Here is a 19,836-nt window from a genome sequence, read left to right as displayed (position 1 = left end):
TTGTACTCTTGAAAGCCAGAGGGGGAAAATGAAGCTAAATATTTAGTAGTTTGAATTGAGCATTCAACACAAAATTTGTCTATAATAAATATAATTCTAGACCTTCGATTTTTATAATTCCCTTTTTTTGTCCTCATTGTTTTTTCTAAGTGTGAGGAATGGGATCACAGTCTATAAAGGGAATAACATAGAAATTAGTTTGAAGAGAGAAATCAGACCCAATACTTGAGAAGCTTTAAGCCCAGGATGAACACAAAAAAGGAATAAATAAGGGTGTAGTCCATGATCCTAGTAATATAATTTATGAATAATCTCAAAAGGAAGAGAAGTAGTGAAGAAAAACAAAATTGAAAACTTAGAAAGTTATAGTAGAAAGAAAACTACTAAACAAAAGTTTGAGGGGAGAAGAGGAAAGCGTCTTAACTAAACATTTAACTGAAAGGAGGAAAAAGAATGAATAAAAGTAGGGACTAAATAGATAACTAAGTAAATGAAAGAAAAATAAATTAAAACCTCCAAACTAGGGAAATTTCACCTTTAGTTTCAAATACAATTCCTGTTGATATCTGAATAAAAACATAAGAATGTATATATAAGCCAAACAAACAAAACTCACTGGGGCTATCAATGATTTTTAGAGTATAAAGGGAACCTGAAACCAAAAAAGTTTGAGAACTGTTGGATTAAGTGTTCTACAAGATTATTTCTAACTCTAACCCTGTGATTCCATTATCCTATAATATTCCTAATGTATCTAATCTCACGTGTGTTGTGCTCTGTCTGCTCAGATAACATTTCTATGAACTTCTTATCCTGATTTTAAATATTATTATGACAGGTAAAATGTTTGTTTTAAGGCTCAAGTTTTCAACTATTAATTCCTTTTTCTCCTCTTTATTTTCAGAACAAGACCAAAAGTACAGTATAATGGCTATGCTGGACATGAAAACAGTAATGGACAAGCTTCATTTGAAAATCCTATGTATGATACAAACTTAAAACCCACAGAGGCAAAAGCTGTGAGGTTTGACACAACTCTGAACACAGTTTGTACAGTGGTATAGCCTTCAGTGCCCCCAAAATGACTGATTCATAGCCATACCTCTGATGGACAAGCAGTAATTCCTTTGGTGCCATATACCACTCTCCCTTCTACTCTTGGCTTCGCTGCGGTAATCTTGAACATCTTCTCCTGGCATATACATGCAGCTGAAATTCCTAGTAAAATGGGTCAGAGTCTTCTGGGGATCAAATCAAAGACACCATCTTCATTCTTGAAAGTGGATTAAAAGTGCTTGGCTGCATCTGCTTGAAATCAAGGCACACTTAAGGAAGACTGCCAAGTCATGCCAATTTGTCATACTTAATGCCTCAGACTTTCATATTCATATGTGACTGGGATGCCTTTCAATGCAATCTTTCGGGCACTTGGATATATCCTTTGGGTGCCATAACAAAACAAGAGCACCACAGTATGTTTTTGGTTTGGTTTTGTTTTGTTTTAATCCCCATGAACAGAAATGTTCTGAAGGAAAAAAAAAAAAGCTTCCCTAAAAGAGAAGAAAACTTTCTGGTAGATGCACACACCTACAAATGCTTTTTGATGACATCACTGAGATGCTCTTGCAGTTGGACAAACTCACAGTATGTCTCCAATGTTCATACATAGGGCAGTCTGCAAATTTCCCAGTCAGCTGTTGTATTGCAGAATTTTTGATGCACAATTTTTTGCACTAGTGTGTTCTGAATGACTAAAATTCTGATACAAACTATGTATACAGGGTTTCTACACACTGTCCATTGTATATAAGCATTATCTCACATTGTCAAGCTCAGCATTCCATGGTCAGTTTTTTGTTGACCTGTTAGAAAATATTCCCCAGATTTGGCACAGGTTTGAAAAGAAATGTGATACCGAATAGATTTTTGGGTTTACTTTTATTCTGTTTTTTTTTGCTCCATTTATATAGATAAAACCATTGGGCATGTCAAGAAAGGGAGAAAAAAAGTCCACCTTCACTTCCAGTATTTTTTCCCTTCTGATTGTACCATTGTCAGTCACTTATTGTCAGTATCATCCTATTTAACAGCAGGGGGGTTGGCAGCAATTGCTGCCTGCCGTGTAAAAATGTGAATAGTAATTTATTTTAGATAGCTCACAAAACCTGTGAGTTTTAGCTCACAATACAGTCTTCCCTTTTACATTACAGCCATTCTTCCTTTTGACGGGGCATCATTTTTTGATATTGCATGAAAGACAATATAGTCCACTAACACACAGAACCCAGTGGGAATTGTCAGTATCAAAATACTATTCAGTTTTTTTTGAGGGGAAAAATGCAACACTGCTGACCTTGGTTCACATAATTTTCTTTATTAACCACATCTCTGCTTCATGCTTTGTAATCCCCCAGCTGAAAAGAAAATATAATGATTTTAAAATCACAGGAATCCATGTACCTGAATTATGAATTAAAGAATAAATAATGCTTCTTATGAAATTCAAAGGGGACAGAACTACAACATGAAGGCAGGGGGAAAAATTAAATGTGTGTATGGGTCTGAAGTTCAAGATGTTAATTAGCATTGATTTTTATATTTTGATAAAATGATTATAAACTTTTAAGTTTTGTGTTATTAAGTTCTTAACATTTAAATTTCACACACTGAAAAACCCCTTCCCTGAATTCCTAATTGAAAGTAATGAAAATGGAAATATTGTTTCTAAATGGTCTTCTACTTGACAAGGGGTTTATAGTCTATTCAATTCAACCAAGGTTTCTTAAGTACATACTTTGTACAATGCACAGTACTAGACCATTATCCGGGGATTTATTCTAAGATTTTTTTAAAGTATTAGTCCATTAAAAGCATAGCTCCAAGGTATGAAAATAAGGTTTGAAAAAATGTCAAGGTTTAAAAAAAGGCATTTTGCTTCAACACTTTCAGTCACATGCTTTCAGTCATAGGGCATCTGAGTGCTAGCTCTTTATTGAAAGGGCATATAATTTTTAAGGAGACCAAGTAGATCTCTTCCAGTTTTATTTTTCATTTCAGTTTTGCTGGTGAAAACTGTCATGAATACAATGTATTCTCTCAACAAATGTCCGACTTGATAGCACTTCTGGAGTCTGCGTCATCTCTCAGTTTCTCTCAATAAAATGGACAATGCCAATAGGACAGAGTATTGAATGGCTGACCCATAGATTAATATCAGAACCTTTGGATAGGGTTTGAATTTTCTGTACAAGTGAGAACAAGGTTACCATACACATACACTCACTCATAAACACACACATACACAAAAACTCACATTCACACACTATGTATATACATATATATAAGATGTATATATCTAAGCTTGAGTCATTCAAACCAGGTGCAAAATGCTGACTTCAGAGCCTGAGTGGATGCTTTCTGCTCCCACACTCCTGACTTGCTGGTTGATAACATAAAGGAATCCTTAGATGACAGGAGATAGATAAAAGAAATTATGTATCAGATGACAGAATGTGTGAATGTATGTGGGTGAATGTGTGTATGTGTGTGTATACAACTCAGATTGCCCTTTAGTTCTAAATTCTGAGCATTTTTAAAGATTTAATTTTTACTTTCTAATTCTCTTGTGAGAATTTTACCTGCAGTTTTTTTGTAGGCTGTGTTCAGTTCCCTAGCCAGACTCCTGAGAGATCTTTGAGAGATGCTGATCTGAAAGTCAGGAAATGTGCTTGCTGAGGTATCTAGAGAAAACTTCCCTAAAGTTGACCAGATTCCATGGGGGGGTGGGGGGTGGGGGGGAAACAACATGCTAAAACAGGTTATGTGCTTCAAAGCTGTTTAAAGCTGCTGCTTGTTCCACACATCTTGCCTTTCTCCAGGCTAGCTGCAATAATTTTTTTTTCTTCTGTAAGATATTTTGTAAACAGACAACAACAACACAAAGCTATTATAAAAGGGGAAAAAAGAACGCTGGCATTACGATCAAGTCAACCCCATCTTCATTCCCAGTAATCCATCCTGTCATTTCACTACATGCTGCTGACATGAAGTAGGTGCAAAAGAACTTTTTGTACAGAGATATATTTTTTATGAAGAATTTGTAAAATTATTAAATATGCTGTAATTTTTTGATTAATGTAGGTAAATTGTTAAAAATAAATGTTTTTACAATAAAAATGTAATTTCCCAATAATGTAAAATGTACCATCTCTAGCTGATTTTCAGTTCCAAACCTATTACACATGTATTAATATTCAAGTGGCCTGTTAAATGAACAATATCTTTTTGGCAAAAAAATAATAAAAATAAAAAATATATATAAAAAGAGTGTAATATAGCCTGTGCAATGCCACCTATCTTGAAAGCAAAATCAAAGTTCTAATTAAATATTTAATTTTAGATTTCCATCTTTCGGGTGATTTTTTTTGGTTTCTAAATTATTTTCTTGCCTTATACAATAGAGGAGGGGTGTGCGTGTGTGCATGCGTGCGTGTGTGTGTGTGTGTGTTAGAAGAAAATTCATTTGGTCTACAAACCAATTGAAATGAAGAATGATAAAATTTCTATGAAGTGTCAGACTATCAAGTCTAGAGTTAGAAAGGACTGACATATGGGTGAAAACAGTCCTTGTCAAAATGAGAAAAATGTGTATCAGGGGAAACTATTGACCATTGTGCCTAAATATTGTTTAATACTTATGATAAAATAATAACAGTTTTGGTATATTCCTAATGGACTTGGAGGTTTTCTCACAAAGGAGTTAGTTATTATAACAAATTCTAAGGTGCTTTGCTGGAAAATGACTACTTGATTCCCTCAACCAAAAAAGGCATCTAGTTAGGTTTGGCTTTTTGTTCATTTTTGCTAAAAATTCTATGAACCATCTGTGAACTTTTAAAATGCTGAAAAAATGCTATGCCCCACATAAGAAAAATGTAAATATATTTAGCAAATCATTACAAATATCCCATTTTAAGAGGACTTCACTGAAATGATTAACTCATATTGCCTTTAAAATTCAGAGCCAGCTGTCCCCTATTCATATCTGTGGTGAGAGGGAAAAGAATGCTTTACAAGTCCTCAGTGGCCCATTGAGCTCAATGTCTAGCAGTTAAATGGAATGATATACTAATTTTCCTGAGAGTCAAGTTATCACAAAACGAAAAAATCACCAATAATACAAATAGTTCAACTGTGACTTCTAAGTAAAAGAATAGTTGTTTCCCCTCCCCCAATTTAAAGATTTAGCTCCATCTACCTTTACATACCATCTTTTAAAATGGATATCCAACTGCCCTGAAGAAATATGATTCCAGATGATATATTTATCTCATTTACTACCTGGGGCTTAGCTGGATGAAGAACTGATCCTTGAGTCTTGCTGCAAGTCATACTGAAATACTAGCAGAACACTGAAAAAATAATGAAGTGTTTCATAATATATATATAAATACATATACCGAACACATAGACACGTATAACCACTTATATATGTATGTATATACATATATAGGCATTCACATATGCACATAAATTGTGTGTTTTATACATATGTATACACATGTGTGTATGTATATTATGTACATACACACATGTATATAGGTTCACGTACTCAGAAACGGAAAGAGTCTTATGCTTCACCTCTTCTGGTCCAATCTCTGTTATACAGAGGAGGAAACTGAAGCCCAGAGAGGTCGCTAAGTCAACAAACATATAGTAAGCAATTTTTATATTCCAGACTCTGTACTAAGTGTTGGGGATACAAAGAAAGACAAAAATAAACCACACAGTTCCTACCTTCAAAAAGCTCACAGTCTAACGAGGAAGACAAGATGCAAATAACTATATACAAATCAAGGGGGATGGGGGAAGGTTTCTTGTAAAAGGTTGGATTTGTATCTGGAATTTAAAAGAAGCCAGGGAAGGCAATCAGGCAGAGATCTTTACAGAAGAGACTGTTACAGGTATGAAGGACAGCCAGTAAAGTTGTCCAGAGTTGGAAGATGGGATCTTGTGCAAAGAATAGAAAGGTCAGTGGTACTGGATTGCAGAGTACATGGGGAAACATAAAGTACAAGAAGCTGGGAAAGGCAGAGAGGGACCAAGTTATGAAGGGATTCTAATGCCAAACAGATGGTTTTATATTTGATCATGGAACTAATAGGGAGCCACTGATATTAGTGACTTAGGGGGATAACATGATCAGATCTGTGTTTTAGGAAGATGACTTTGACAGTTGAGTGAAGGGCAGACTAGAGTGGGGAAATTATTGCAATAGTCCAGGCATAAGATGGTAAGGGCCTTCACTAGGTGGTGGTGATGTGGGAAGAGAAAAGGGGGCATATGCATGAGACGTTATGAAGGTAAAATTGACAGACATTTGATTGGATACGAGGAATGTGAGGAGTCATTGGATATGGGAGTTGTGAGGCTGGGTGTCTGGAAAGATGGTATTGCCTTACATAGTAACAGGCAAGTTTGGAAGAGAGGAGGTTTTGGGAAGAAAGGTAGAGTTCAGTTTTAGATATATTGAGTTCGAGGTTTTCATTTCAAAATGTCCAATAGATGGTTGGAGATGTGTAAATAGAGGTCAGTATAGAGGTTTGGGTTAAATAAGTAAATTTGAAAATTATCAGCTTAGCAATGGTACTTGAATCTGTTGAAGTTTATAAAGGCACCAAGTAAAATAGTATTGACACAGAAGAGAAGAGAGCCCAGGACACAACCACAGGATATTCTACCAATGGGGAGGGGACATGACCTGGATGAAGATACTGCAAAGGAGCCTGAAAAAGAGTGCTTAGATAGGAGAACAAGGCGAGAGAAATCTCCTAAAAATCTCAAAGGAAGAGAGTATCATATCAAGAGCAGGGTTATTGACAAACTCAAAGGCTATAGGGAAGTCAAGAAGAAAGAAGACTGAGAAAAGGATGTTAGATTTGGCAATTAAGAGACCATTAGGAACTTTGGTGACAGTAATCTTGGTTAAATGATGAGGTTGGGAATCAGACCGTTATTTTTGTTGTTGTTCAGTCATTTCAGTCATGACTCCATTTGGGGTTTAAATGGCAAGGATACTGGAGTGGGTTGCTGTTTCCTTCTCCAGCTAATTTTACAGATGAGGAAACAGGCAAACAAGGTTAAGTGACTTGCCCAGGGTCACACAGCTAGTAAGTGTCTGAGGCCAGATTTGAACTCAGGTAGATGAGTCTTCCTGACTCCAGGCCTGGTACTCTACCCACCCACTGGATTGTCAAGCTGGAATTTGAATGCAAGTTCTCCAGCATTTCTCCCACTGTACCTCTCTTCTATGTACCACATGAGAAAAATTTAAACATATTTAATAAATCATTACAAATTTCATATTTTAATAGGGCTGCCACTGAAATGATTAGCTAAATGAGCCCTATAAAAATGATTTTTAGGACCTATCATTTTATTTGCATACCATGCTCTCTCTCTCTCTCTCTCAATCTCTCTCTCTCTCTCTCTCTCTCTCTCTCTCTCTCTTTTTCTCTCTCTCTCTCTCTCTCTTTCTCCCTTACCTTTTCACCCTTCTTGTCCCCCTCCCACTTCTTTTTCTTCTAGAGGATGAAATGTTTTGTGCTGACCTTGGGCCCCAGAGGGGTCTGACTGAGTATTTTACAACAAAGGAGAGGGACTGGCGATATTACAACTACCACTGGTATAACTTGTCAATTGTACTACAACGCATCCTCAGCAAAAGTACTTTATGCCTGTTCTCACTTGTATAGAACCAAGAAAATTTTACAAATACCTCCAAATTAACAGAAACAATTTACCACGTAGAACCATATTTGAAGTGTTAAGAAACTATATTTGGTGCCTCCCTCCCATGTCAGATTAGTCAAAATCAGTTCTTTGGAAGAATAGCATCGTATGCATCCAGCCAGATAGACAGTGAAGCTTTGAAGTTCTTCAGTCCTGAAATGACTAATTCATTTACTATAGATTTTCAACATTTTTGAGGCTGACACAGAAGTCTCATTTGAAACAACAGCCTTGAAGTTGGATAACAATGTAATTCTTAGACATTTTTTCATAGTATCCTAGTAGGGAAATCACTGGCATTTTTCATAGTTTATATTTTTGTATGAATATTATTTTTGAATGCAGTCTTTCCCTTTCTTCCTTCTACCTCCAAATTACACTCTCATCTTCACTCTGTTACGCTGCATTTGTTTCTAAATGTAGCCAAGGACCATGTTAGTATATTGTACAGTTTTACATCTTCTTCACATTTTAGCAAAGTTCTTCATAGTGTAAACTTTATGACCTCAAAAAATTTGAAAATTTCATCCATATTTAAAAACTAGCCACCACCTCAGGAGTATCAGGAAAACAACAAGGAAGTAAGGCAGAATGCATCTATATATTTTTGATGCAATATAGTAAAAATGAACAGTTTTCAAAATTCCTTTGGGGAAATGTTGCAGGTTTACTCAAATTTAGAAGGCAAAGCAAAGCAAAACAACGAAAATCAAAGTAGATTCCTATATCTGCGTGTATATTTAAACAACACCTTTCACCCCTGAGATACCATATTTCACTGCATAATCATCACCACTGCATAATCATTGCACCTTGTTTTTTCAGTCCAAAAATTGGTTTATAACCTTTCAGTGTGTGATTGTCACATGGTATGATTCTGTTTGTCATGCCGCTTAAAAGGTCAACAGAGAAGCAATGTATTCACCAGTGACATGTGGATACGCATTTATCTCTTGCTCATTGTGAGCTCATGCTCATTCTCAGCACATGTACATTGTCAGTATATATCCAAAAGTCCACTTACACGGTTTGTTTAGAGCGCTGTAGTACTAATGGTATGGTCACAATCCAATGAGCTGTAGGCACAAGGGGAGTCTGCAATCACGTGAAGTTGCCATGAGTAAGTCATGTGATATGGTAAGACTTGTGTTTTTCCAATTTTAACGTATATTCATGACTATTTCATGCATCCTGATCTTGCGCCAAAGACAGTTTAGTAACGAATGATTTTTAAGTAATATTGTCACATTTTTAAAAGCTTCACATAATGGTTGCACCTTACTTTTTTGCAAAAATTTTGCACAAAATCTGTGATGATAATGTGATGAAATACAGTATCCATTTATCGAATAAACACTATCCACTCAGTGTGCTGCATTTAGGGGAAAGAATTCTGGGGAAAATAACTCATATTATGCATAGTTATTGATTTTTGTATATCATTTTATCTAAAACACCTTACATATATCATTGACCTTCAGATCCATCTTGTAAGATTGCTGTCAGTGATTTTTGAGTTACAGTTAGATAATAGAAAACCTCGTCACCTCACAGAGACTAAACATAAAGCCTCATCATCAGTATAGTTGGCTACTTGGTGATGAATAATCTGGCCATGGAAACCCATGAAACAAAGAAAAATGTAATATCTCACATTTTTAAAAATCATTTGTAAACATTAACTTAACTATTGGTACTATAAGTGTAAGATCCCTGTCCAATGACCAGGAGATAACTGGAACTCAAAGGTTAAAACACGTCCATTGTCGTACTGCTAGTCCATTTGTTAGTGTGGTACTCCTGGAGGAATCCATCAATCAGCATGTGTTTTTTAGGTTCCCTTCTTTGTGTCAAATACTGTGCTGGAGAGAAACAACAGTAATAAAAGAGTCCCGATGCCCGAAGAGTTTATATTCTAATGGAGGAAACAAGTATATAAAGATAACAGCCCCTTAGGGGTCACTCCTATAACTTATACCTGAAATTATAGGTTGGGTCTTCAGATGATAGCTGAGCACCACTACTTTCAAGATTTTAAGGGTAATCTTCGGGCTTATTTTTCTCTCTAACATCATTGATCTTGATCCCTGTTTAACTCTCCAGTATCCGTCAACTAACTGACATCAATTTGCTTTTGGCAAAGGGGTTTATTGAGATGTGACTAAGACATTTGGTACAAAACACAATTGTCCCCAAAGCAGAGTTGTACACAGGTATGTGCACATGTACACACACATGCACACGCACACACACATTGACATTTATTAAGTATATGTGGCAATGTGTAAGATTTTAGGAAAATCACCATGGTGATGACTGTGTGGATAGACTGGAGTGGGGAGAGCTTTATGGCAGGGAACTCAGGTTTTTTCAAAAGTCTAAGTGATAGATGAGGGCAGCTAGGTAACAATGGATAGCACACTGGGCTAGGAATCAGAAAGCCTCCTCTTTATGAGGTGAAACCTGGCCTCACTTAACCCTGTTTGTCTTAGTGCCTTATCTGTAGAATAAACTGGAGAAAGAAATGGAAAATTACTTCAGTATCTTGGCTAAGAAAATCCCAATATGGGGTCACAAAGAGACAAATGCAACTGAAATGACTGCACAACAAAACATGTTATAGATGATAAGGACCAGGACTGGGGGGATGTTGTGTGAATAAAGAAGAGATATATGCAATTATATTAATTGTGACATTTTTAACATAAATGAGGTGGTAAAAAAAAAAGTAAAAAGTGGCAGCTAAGAGAAGGAATTGTTCACACATTTTCCTGGAAAAGGCGAATAAAGAAGTTGGTGAAGTTTTACCATTGGGAAAAAGTCAACAAGAAACATAATTTCATAGGATATATAGTCATTTCATATTGCAGTACTTATGGCAAATATTTGCAAAAAGATCGATATGAAAATAATTATAGGTTTTCCACAAATCTCAGATAACTAAGAAAGTTAGGGAAGTTATACAAAAAAATATTATAAGACTCTCCAAATTAAATTGACATATACTACGATACTCAAGAAATTCAAATAAGAAGTGAGAATAATTGAGGATGTTGTAGCAATATGTTGGGAAGAGGATCAAGAATAAGGAAAGAGGGAATCTAATGATTGCACATTTGCCTCACACCCATACACACACAAATGTTTTCCTCAAGAAAAAGGTAGAAGATGCTGCACATAGGAGCAATTAATAAAATTACTAATAAATGAAATTGATTATATGTTAGCAAGCAAGAAATAATTCTTTACTGACAATGCTATTCTGAATTCTTGAATCAGATGTTAGAGCAAAGATTATAATTCATAAAAAGCTAGATGGAAGAATGAAAAGAATGAGAAACAGACATGATATACATTTAAAACAACTTCAACCTGACCTACTTAATCAAAATGTTGATGGCAAAAAATGAGATACAGAAAGATGAAAAATGTTGCTATTGATTACAGTCATTTCTTACAGAATTTAATCAACATTAATTGCCGTAACAAGCAGAACAAAAAGTAATAAAATCTCTTTACTCAGCAAATACTTGACTTACTTGCCAAACAAAAAATGTGACAACTAATGGCAATGTCAATTTAGAATGATGATTCATTTGTAAAATCTTACAGAGAAAAATAGTGCCAGATTATGAGGTGTTGTTGTAGGTGATGAGAAACAGGGAAAAGAAAGTCCCTGTTATATTGGGTAGATCTTCTATGGTGAACTGATAGGATGAAAGTTAGATATGTCGTGATATGTTTTGTCAATGGAATATCTACATTTATAAAGTCAAATTCTTTTGCATATTTGAGAGTTATCTCCAAATTGATGATGTGGAAACTGAAGTATAGAGAAGTCAAGTTAATTGCTCATAGTTGCTGAGATAGAGAATACTAAACAGATTTGAACTCTGGTCTCTCCAATATTCTTTTTACTACACAAAATGCCATTTATTAATTCAGTATTCTAAGGTTTTACTGAATTTTCACTGACTGTCCATCATTCCTGAAATGCTTTTCCTGCTTATATCTGCCTCCTAGCTTCTTTGGTTTTCTTTAAGTTTCAGCTAAAGTTCTATCATCTACCAGAAGGCTTTCCAAAGTCCTCCTTAACTTTTGTGTTTTCCCTCTGAGACGATTCCCAAGTTAACCTGCATGTGTTTTATTTATACACAGTTACTTGTCTGTTTTCTCCTCCATCGCACTGTGAGTTCTTAGAGACTAGGTAGTGTGTTTACTGTTCTTTGTATCCTCATCACTTGGATTAGAACCTGGCATATATAAATGCTTTTTGTCCCAGTAGGATGAGGTGGCACAAGAACTATTATCCTAATTTACAGAAGAGCTAAATGATGCTCCGAAAGGTTAGGGAACTCATATATGGCCAAATAGATAATTTTGAATTGGCACCTAATTCCAGATCTCCTGACTCCAAATCTATTCTGCTTACACTGCACTATTTGAAAAAAAGCCTAAACTTCCACTTGATCTAGACACTAGAGATTCAGAGGCAAAAATAAAACATTATTTATTAAAGGAGTTTATTATTAAACTGTACTAAAGGAGTTTATATTCTAATGAGATGATGTCATATGCACATAGATAAATACTTGCTAAATAACAAAGTAATTTCAAGGGGAAAAAGTGCTAATAAATAGAATGCTCAGTCAGATAGAACTGCCCTTCTGAAGTGGTACCCAAGCTGTGCTTTGAAAAAAGCCAGGGATTTGTTTTTGTTTGGTCGTTTCTGACTCTTTGTGACCCCTTTATGGGGCCTTCTTGGCAAAGATATTAGAGTGGTTTGCCATTTCCTTCTCCAGCTCATTTTACTGATGAGGAAACTGAGGCAAACAGGGTTTAAGTGACTTGCCCAGAGTCACACAACACAGCTAGTAAGCATCAGGCCAGATTTGAACTCAGGAAGATGAGTTTTCCTAACTTCAGGCCTGACACTCTATCCACTGTACCACTTAGCTGCCAATGTCTATGTCTCTGCCAATTCCACCTATTGCCCTCTGAGGACAAATGGTCCCCTTGGAGAAACCAGGGAGGGGGTGTCTGTTTTTGCTCTCCCTACTGTATACTTGGATTTCATTGACTGTTCCACTTATCATATCATTTCTGAACAACTCATGGCTTATAAAATCATATCAAATTGTGATTAGTTGCTTTATTTGAACTTTGTCTTCTCTGTATTCCTTGACTCCTAATTATGCTCTATAAAATACATTAACATACTTTACCTACCCCAGGTCTCTTAGATCTGTGTCCTTGCTCCACTGTCAATCAAGGTCAAACATACCACCTACGTTAGGGCATAGAGATTACCTAACAAGCATTTCTTAAAGACCTTCCATCTTCAGGGCACCTAATTTCTTGGCCAAAACATAGTTATTGCCTTCAAGAGTTGCTTTACAACAGTGCAAATCTAGTTGACATTATATAACATAAATCTATAGTGGCCCAAATCTGCATGGTTTTATGATTTTTCTCTATTTTCAATAGCATGTAAATAGGACTAAAGGAGTCAGATAGTAGGAGTAAACCAAGTTTGGGGTTTGGTAAGGCATGATAGGTGATAGGACAAGGAGATGAGAGGTTCCAGTGCAGAACATGGTGGAGAGTTGAGTTAGTTCATCAAGAGGTCAAGATAGGACAGCATAAAGAGTGAAGCTAGTGCAGGGGTGATTGAGAATTAGAGATTTTTGAGGTTATAGTACAGATGAAGAACATGGTTAAAGGTCATAAGGAGCATGATCATCTCTGGGTTTTGCTGAGGTAGAGTGAGATAGAATTGAGTAGATGTAGGATCTGTAAAGTTAAGAGTATTTGAGAGAGCATCATAATGTATGTTAAAGTACTACAGCTAGTGTTGGAATAATGAGAAACATTGTGGGCTAGGCACTGAACTCAGGAGGAAGGAAGGAGTGAATTAATACATAAAACCTATTAAGATTTTGATTGATTGGTAAATTTGGTGGCATGAACCTTAAAGGAGGAGGTTGGCAGGCTGCTATTAGTAGGAGAGTCTGGTTGTGGCAATAATTAACAAAGAATATTTTAACCTCTCCACCATGTCTATGTGGGAGATATGAATGAAAATACATTCAGTACTGGTAAAGGTAGTCAGGGATGCAGTGTAGACAGGAAGGCCTCAGGTCTCAGCATCTCTCCTTCAATTCCCATAAATAATCAGATTCCCAAGTCCTCTCATTTTTGCTTCCATAGTATCTATCATATATAAGACATTTTCCTCTAGTCCTTAGATAACCATGGTAGTTTAGTCCCTCATTACCTTTCAATTGAACTATTATCATCCTAGAGAGGCATCATGTTGTAGTAGAGGGTGACAACCTCTGTGCCATGAAGAACTAAGTTCAAACCCTGGCCCTGATACATGCCAGCTATATGTCCCTATATTCTTAGTATTCTAGTATACTTTCTAAGACTATAAATTGAAAAACAGGTTCCAATCTGCCTTGGAATAGGGAGTTGCATCTTTGAAAATTTCCTAGAATAAGGAAACGTGCACCTTAACTTGTCCTCTTTCCTTTATTCTATGTCTTTACCAATCTGATTCTTTACATAGCTACAGAAAGAAAGAAAGAAAGAAAGAAAGAAAGAAAGAAAGAAAGAAAGAAAGAGAAAGAGGAAAGAAAGAAAGAAGGAAGGAAGGAAGAAAGGAAGGAAGAAAGAGAGAGAAAGAAGAAGGAGAAAGAAAGGGAGAAAGAGGGAAAGAAAGAAAGAAAGAAAGAAAGAAAGAAAGAAAGAAAGAAAGAAAGAAAGAAAGAAAGAAAGAAGGAAGGAAGGAAGGAAGGAAGGAAGGAAGGAAGGAAGGAAGGAAGGAAGGAAGGAAGGAAGGAAGGAAGGAAGGAAGGAAGGAAGGAAAAAAGGAAAGAAGGAAGGAAAGAAGGAAGGAGGGAAAAAGAAAGAGAGAAAGAAAGAATAGGATGATTGTATCTATTATTTATTCAATAAACTTTAATAAATGTATAACCAGAATCTCAGAGAAGGAAGAGATATTAAAAACCATCATGTCTAAATCCTGTATGATCAGAACACTGTATATAGTAACAGCAATATTGCATGATGATCAATTGTGAATGACTGGGCTATTCTCAACTATACAATGATTCAGGACTATTCTGAAAGACTTGTAATAAAAAATGCTCTCCATCTCCACAGAAAGAACTGATGGAGTCTGAATGCAGATCGAAGAATGTTTTTTTTTAAACTTTTTTTCCTTGTTATTTTTGCCTGTTTTCTTTCTTTTACAACATGAGTAACATGGAAATATGTTTCACATGACTATACATGTATAACCTATATCAAACTGTTTGCCTTTTCAATGAGTGGGCAGGCAAGAGAAGGAGGGAGAGAAGTTGGAGCTCAAAATCTTGAAAAAAAATTAATTTTAAAAATTGTTTTTACATGCAATTGGGGGAAGATTTAATATTAAATTACAGAAACTAACTGGATACATACTTCAGACCACTGAGGGAAGAAGCAGCACAGGAAATCTGATTCATCAGGGATTTCAGACTGTAAGCACCACTACTCAATTTTGGATGAACAAATCCCAATCTAAAATATTTTTCTTTTTGTCTTAAGGTTGATATACAGTACATGAAAATAGACAGGCTAACTGTAACCAGGACCTTCTTGTATTTAGGAAACAATTTTTCTCACATTCACTCCATATGTAAAGCTCTAGAATGTAAATTATTTTATTAATTTCCAATGATTTATTTTGTATCAGACTGCATTAAACTATAAAAGAAAAACAAAACTATTTCTTAGAATTGTAGCAGAATCAAAAATCTGGAGTTGGAAAGAATTTTAGTCGTTGCTGTTTTTCAGTCATTCAGTTTTGTCCAACTCTTCTTGATCCCATGGAGTACAGCACACCAGGCCCTTCTACCCTCCACTATCTCTTGAAGTCTGTCCAAGTTCACATTCATTGTTTGCATGATACTGTCTAACCATCTTATCCTCTGCTTTTCCCTTTTCCTTTTGCCTTCAATCTTCCCCAACATCCAGGTCTTTTTCAGTGAATCCTGTCTTCTCATTTTGTGGCCAAAGTATGCAAGCTTCAGCTTCAATATTTGACCTTTCAGTGAATAGTCTGAATTAATTTCTTTAAGTATTGACTGATAAGACCTCCTTGCTGTCAAAGGAACACTCAAAAGTCATTTTTCAGGACCACAATTCAAAAGTGTCAATTTTCTGGCATTCAGGTTTCTTCATAGTCCAAATCTCACAGCCATACTTTGCTACTGGAAAAACTATAGCTTTGACTATTGTGTGGATAAGCAAAATGGGCTCCTTAGCACTTAGTTCAACAAGTGCCCTTGAGCCTTACTAGGTGCTAAGCCCCAGGCCCAAACCCCTATTAGGTGTAAAACCTTAGTGAGTGTGGATTGGCAACTAAGGTGGGGCCCAAGGTGGGGCTAACTCCAGGGAGGGCCTAGTTTACATGTCTGGGAGAGCAGAGGCTCCTAGACCACAGTGGGTTTAAGTCGCCTCTTTGTGATGATTCTAGGTCATGTGGGTGAGTCGCATGTGTGACTCACCTCTGACGCTGAAAAAGACATAAAAACTAGGAGTTGGCTGTCTGTTCTTTGGAGCTCTCTTACTCACAGCAGTGGTGACGTGCGTGACTCTGGGCCGGCCCTTCTTCTGAGCTCCCAGGCTGAACCTAGATGTTGATAACTATGAATCTGTATTTGGTCTGTCTGTTAATGTTTGTAATTTGTTTGTAATTTATTCTGAAGTTCAGGGTGCTGGCTTTTTCCTCTGAACTAAGGGAATGATATTTGTATGCTGAATCAAAGTAAGCTTGTCAACCCCTTCACCTTGCCTTCCTTAGTTAAGTAGATCAAAAGAACCTGTGCTGTTGGCAGCTTTCTGGGTGCTGACTGTGGATGGATCTTACACCCCCACAGAAGCTGCTAGCCGGATTGTTGAAACAACTATATGGACATTTGTTGCTAAAGTGATATCTCTGCTTTTTAGTATGCTGTCCAGATTTCCCATAGCTTTCCTTCCAAGAAGCAAGCATCTTTTATACCCATTTTGTTTAATTCTCTTTAGGAATCTCATTGAAAGCCTAAATATGACATTTATTTAACAAGAATACAAAAGAAGTAACAATAACACCATAGATAATAATATATTTATCAATGCATTAATGATAAATATATTACATATAAAGTGGGATCACACTCTCCCTCCAATGCATTCAATATCTATGGATGAATAATGGGTACATACTTTCAATAACCTAGGGAAGCACAAGAGGAAAACTCATCCTTAGGGTGATTCAAACTCTAAAGTTCTGATGATGTCTTTACTCTGTTCAGGAACAAATGCACCAGAGGAAATAGTCCCTCTGCCCACTCTTTGACTGTTGATCTTCACTGCTCTTCAGCTGAGTTATCTCTTCAATTTTTTTTATTCAAAGAGAGTTTTTTACAAGGGCTTTCACTTTACAATTACCCTAAAAGAGGCAGTTAGAAAGTGTTACCTCTTAATGAAAATAACAGTTCTCTTTGAGCCAAAACATCGCAAAGTTCATTCAACTGTCTCTGGGCTACAGAGAACAGATCAGGCAATTAGTCACCCTAACTGACACAAGGTTGTCCAACTGGAACGGAGCTCACAGCAATATAGCTCAAGTTAACTCCTTAAACCAGGCAAATATACCTAGCCTGCTTATCAGGATGCTTTAAAAAAAAAAAAAAAAAAAGAAAAGAGACTTGCAGTGACTTGTCCACGGTAATATAAGGAAATAAGTGGAGGTGCTGGGATTTGAACTCAGGTCTTGTGGCTTCAAGTTCAATGACCCATTTAACCATATCATGCTAGTGATTATTGGTTTTATGTGAACCTGGTAATAGTCTTCTAGCCACATAGATCTGAAACTGTGCCAGGGAAATGACTATGTACCATTTAATACATTTTATCAATGACTTAAAAAAGATATGCTTTTCAAAATTTAAGCTGACACAAAGCTAGTATGTATAGCTACCATACTGGATTTTAGATTCAGAATCCAAAAAGTTCTTGCCAAACTAGAGCAAAAGCCCAAATTTAATAAGATGTATTTTAATAAAGATGCCTATAAAATATTTCATTTGCGTTTTTAAAAAATCAGCTTTACAAATATAAAATAGGAGGAACAGGGGATAGATATCAGTTCATTTGAAAAAGATTTGCATGCTTTCATGGATTGCAAGTTGAGAAGTGTCAATAGTGTGATATAGAAGGTCTAAGAGCTAATACTATCTTAGCTGGAATTAAGAGAGACATAAAACTAGAGGGGTTATATTCCAGCTTTACTCTGGCCTGGTCAGACCATATTTAACACGTTAAATTCAGTTCTGGACATACATTTTAGGATGACATTGTTATTCAATATTTAGAAGACCTTTGTGTTCCATTTGGCCAATTGTACTTTTTAAGGAGTTCTTTTCTTCAGTGAATTTTCATACCTCTTTTTCCATTTGGCCAATTTTGCTTTTTAAAAAGTTCTTCTTTTCATTGGATTTTTGTGCCTCTTTTACCATTTGGTGTATTCTGGTTTTTAAGGTGTTTTTTTTTTCTTCAGTATTTTTGTGTCTCCTTTACCAAGCTATTGATTCTTTTTTTTTCATTATTTTCTTGCATCACTCATTTTTCTTCACAGTTTTTCTTCTACCTCTCTTCTTTGGTTTTTAAAAATCTTTTTTGAGATCTTCCATGGCCTAAGAATAATTCACACTTTTCTCTGGGGCTTTGGATTTAGCAATGTTGACTTTGTGTCTTTTTCTGAGTGTCTGTTTTGATCCTTCCTATCAACATAGTAACTTTCTATAGTCAGGATTCTTTTTTGCTCTTTACTCATTTTTCCATCCCATTTCTTGACTTTTAACTCTATTCTAAACTGGGCCTCTGTTTTCAGAGTGGAGGGGGGCACTGTCCCAAGCTTCAGAGATTTTGTGCAGCTGTTTTCAGAGATAATTCTGGAGGGCCTATAAGTTTTGGTTCTTCCAAGGTTGTATAGTCTACGGAGAGGTGTGTTTACTACTCTCCTGGCCTGTACTCTGGTCTGTAAGTGACCACAAGCACTCTTTTCCACCTTGGAACTGTGATCAGGGTCCCAGATCCCCTGTGGCCTCAAGCTTTGGTGCACTAGTACTAGTTTATACCTTGGGGCCAAGACCCAGGAGTGCAACCCAGATCCAGTGCCAGCAAAGGGACCCTTGTAATTTCACCCCATCTGTGGGGTGAGAGGTCTGGAGGTAGGAGGAGAGGTCTGGAAACTGCCACTGCAGCCACTGATTTAATTACCCCCAAGGCCTAGTGCTGGTTTGCTGGCACAGCCTGTGCTGGAATGCACTCCATTCTCCCCCAGCTACAATAGATTTTCCTGCCAACCTTCTAAGTTGTCTTGGACTGGAAAATTGTTTTATCCTTCCTTTTGTTTGTTCTGCTACGTTAGAATTTGTTTTGAGGCATTATTTAAAGTTTTTAGGGGGGATTTTGGGGAGAGCTCAGGCAAGTCTCTGCCTTTTCTCTGTCATCTTGGCTCCATCCCTAAGAAATAGTTTTGAATCTACCAACTAGGATATGTCTCTATATCTTTTGCACAGGAATATATGACACTTTGGCAAAAAAAATTGCTAAAATTTAGGTGTATTGTATCTAACAGCTCATTTAAAAAATCATGCTTTAAAGTTTCTAAAGTGCTTTACTCACAACTGTGTGAGGTAGATATTTCAAATTTCATTATCCTTGTTCGACTGATGGAAATGAAGCCCTAAGGCTTAAGCGACTTACATATGGTCAGAGCACCAAAAAGTATCTGAGACAGGATTTAAAGTTAGGCCCTCTGGCTCTAAGATGAACACTCTTGCCACTATGATATTCTCTGAATTCATCTAATTAATCCTATTAGTAAGTAACGCTCTCAAAAAAAAAGAACAAGAGGTTAACTTGGAATTACCTGCTAAAGATTAAACTGTGCTGTCTCTTAGCTTCCTTTTATAGAGTCATGCTAAGTATGTTCTAGAATTTTCTAAG

General features: G+C 36.3%; 1 protein-coding gene across 1 annotated transcript in view; it reads left to right on the top strand.

The window, feature by feature from the left end:
- LOC118843733 (CUB and sushi domain-containing protein 1-like) overlaps window positions 1-3,483 on the top strand; it is a 2,679,416-nt gene extending 2,675,933 nt beyond the window's left edge. Inside the window, 1 exon segment of the mRNA XM_036751485.1 lies at window positions 905-3,483. Coding sequence (XP_036607380.1) covers window positions 905-1,064 — 160 coding nt within the window. The 3' untranslated portion in view covers window positions 1,065-3,483.
- Window positions 3,484-19,836: the final 16,353 nt, after the last annotated feature.

Source organism: Trichosurus vulpecula, chromosome 3, assembly GCF_011100635.1.
Source record: "Trichosurus vulpecula isolate mTriVul1 chromosome 3, mTriVul1.pri, whole genome shotgun sequence".
NCBI lineage: Eukaryota > Metazoa > Chordata > Mammalia > Diprotodontia > Phalangeridae > Trichosurus > Trichosurus vulpecula.
This window is presented reverse-complemented; position numbering and strand designations above follow the sequence as displayed.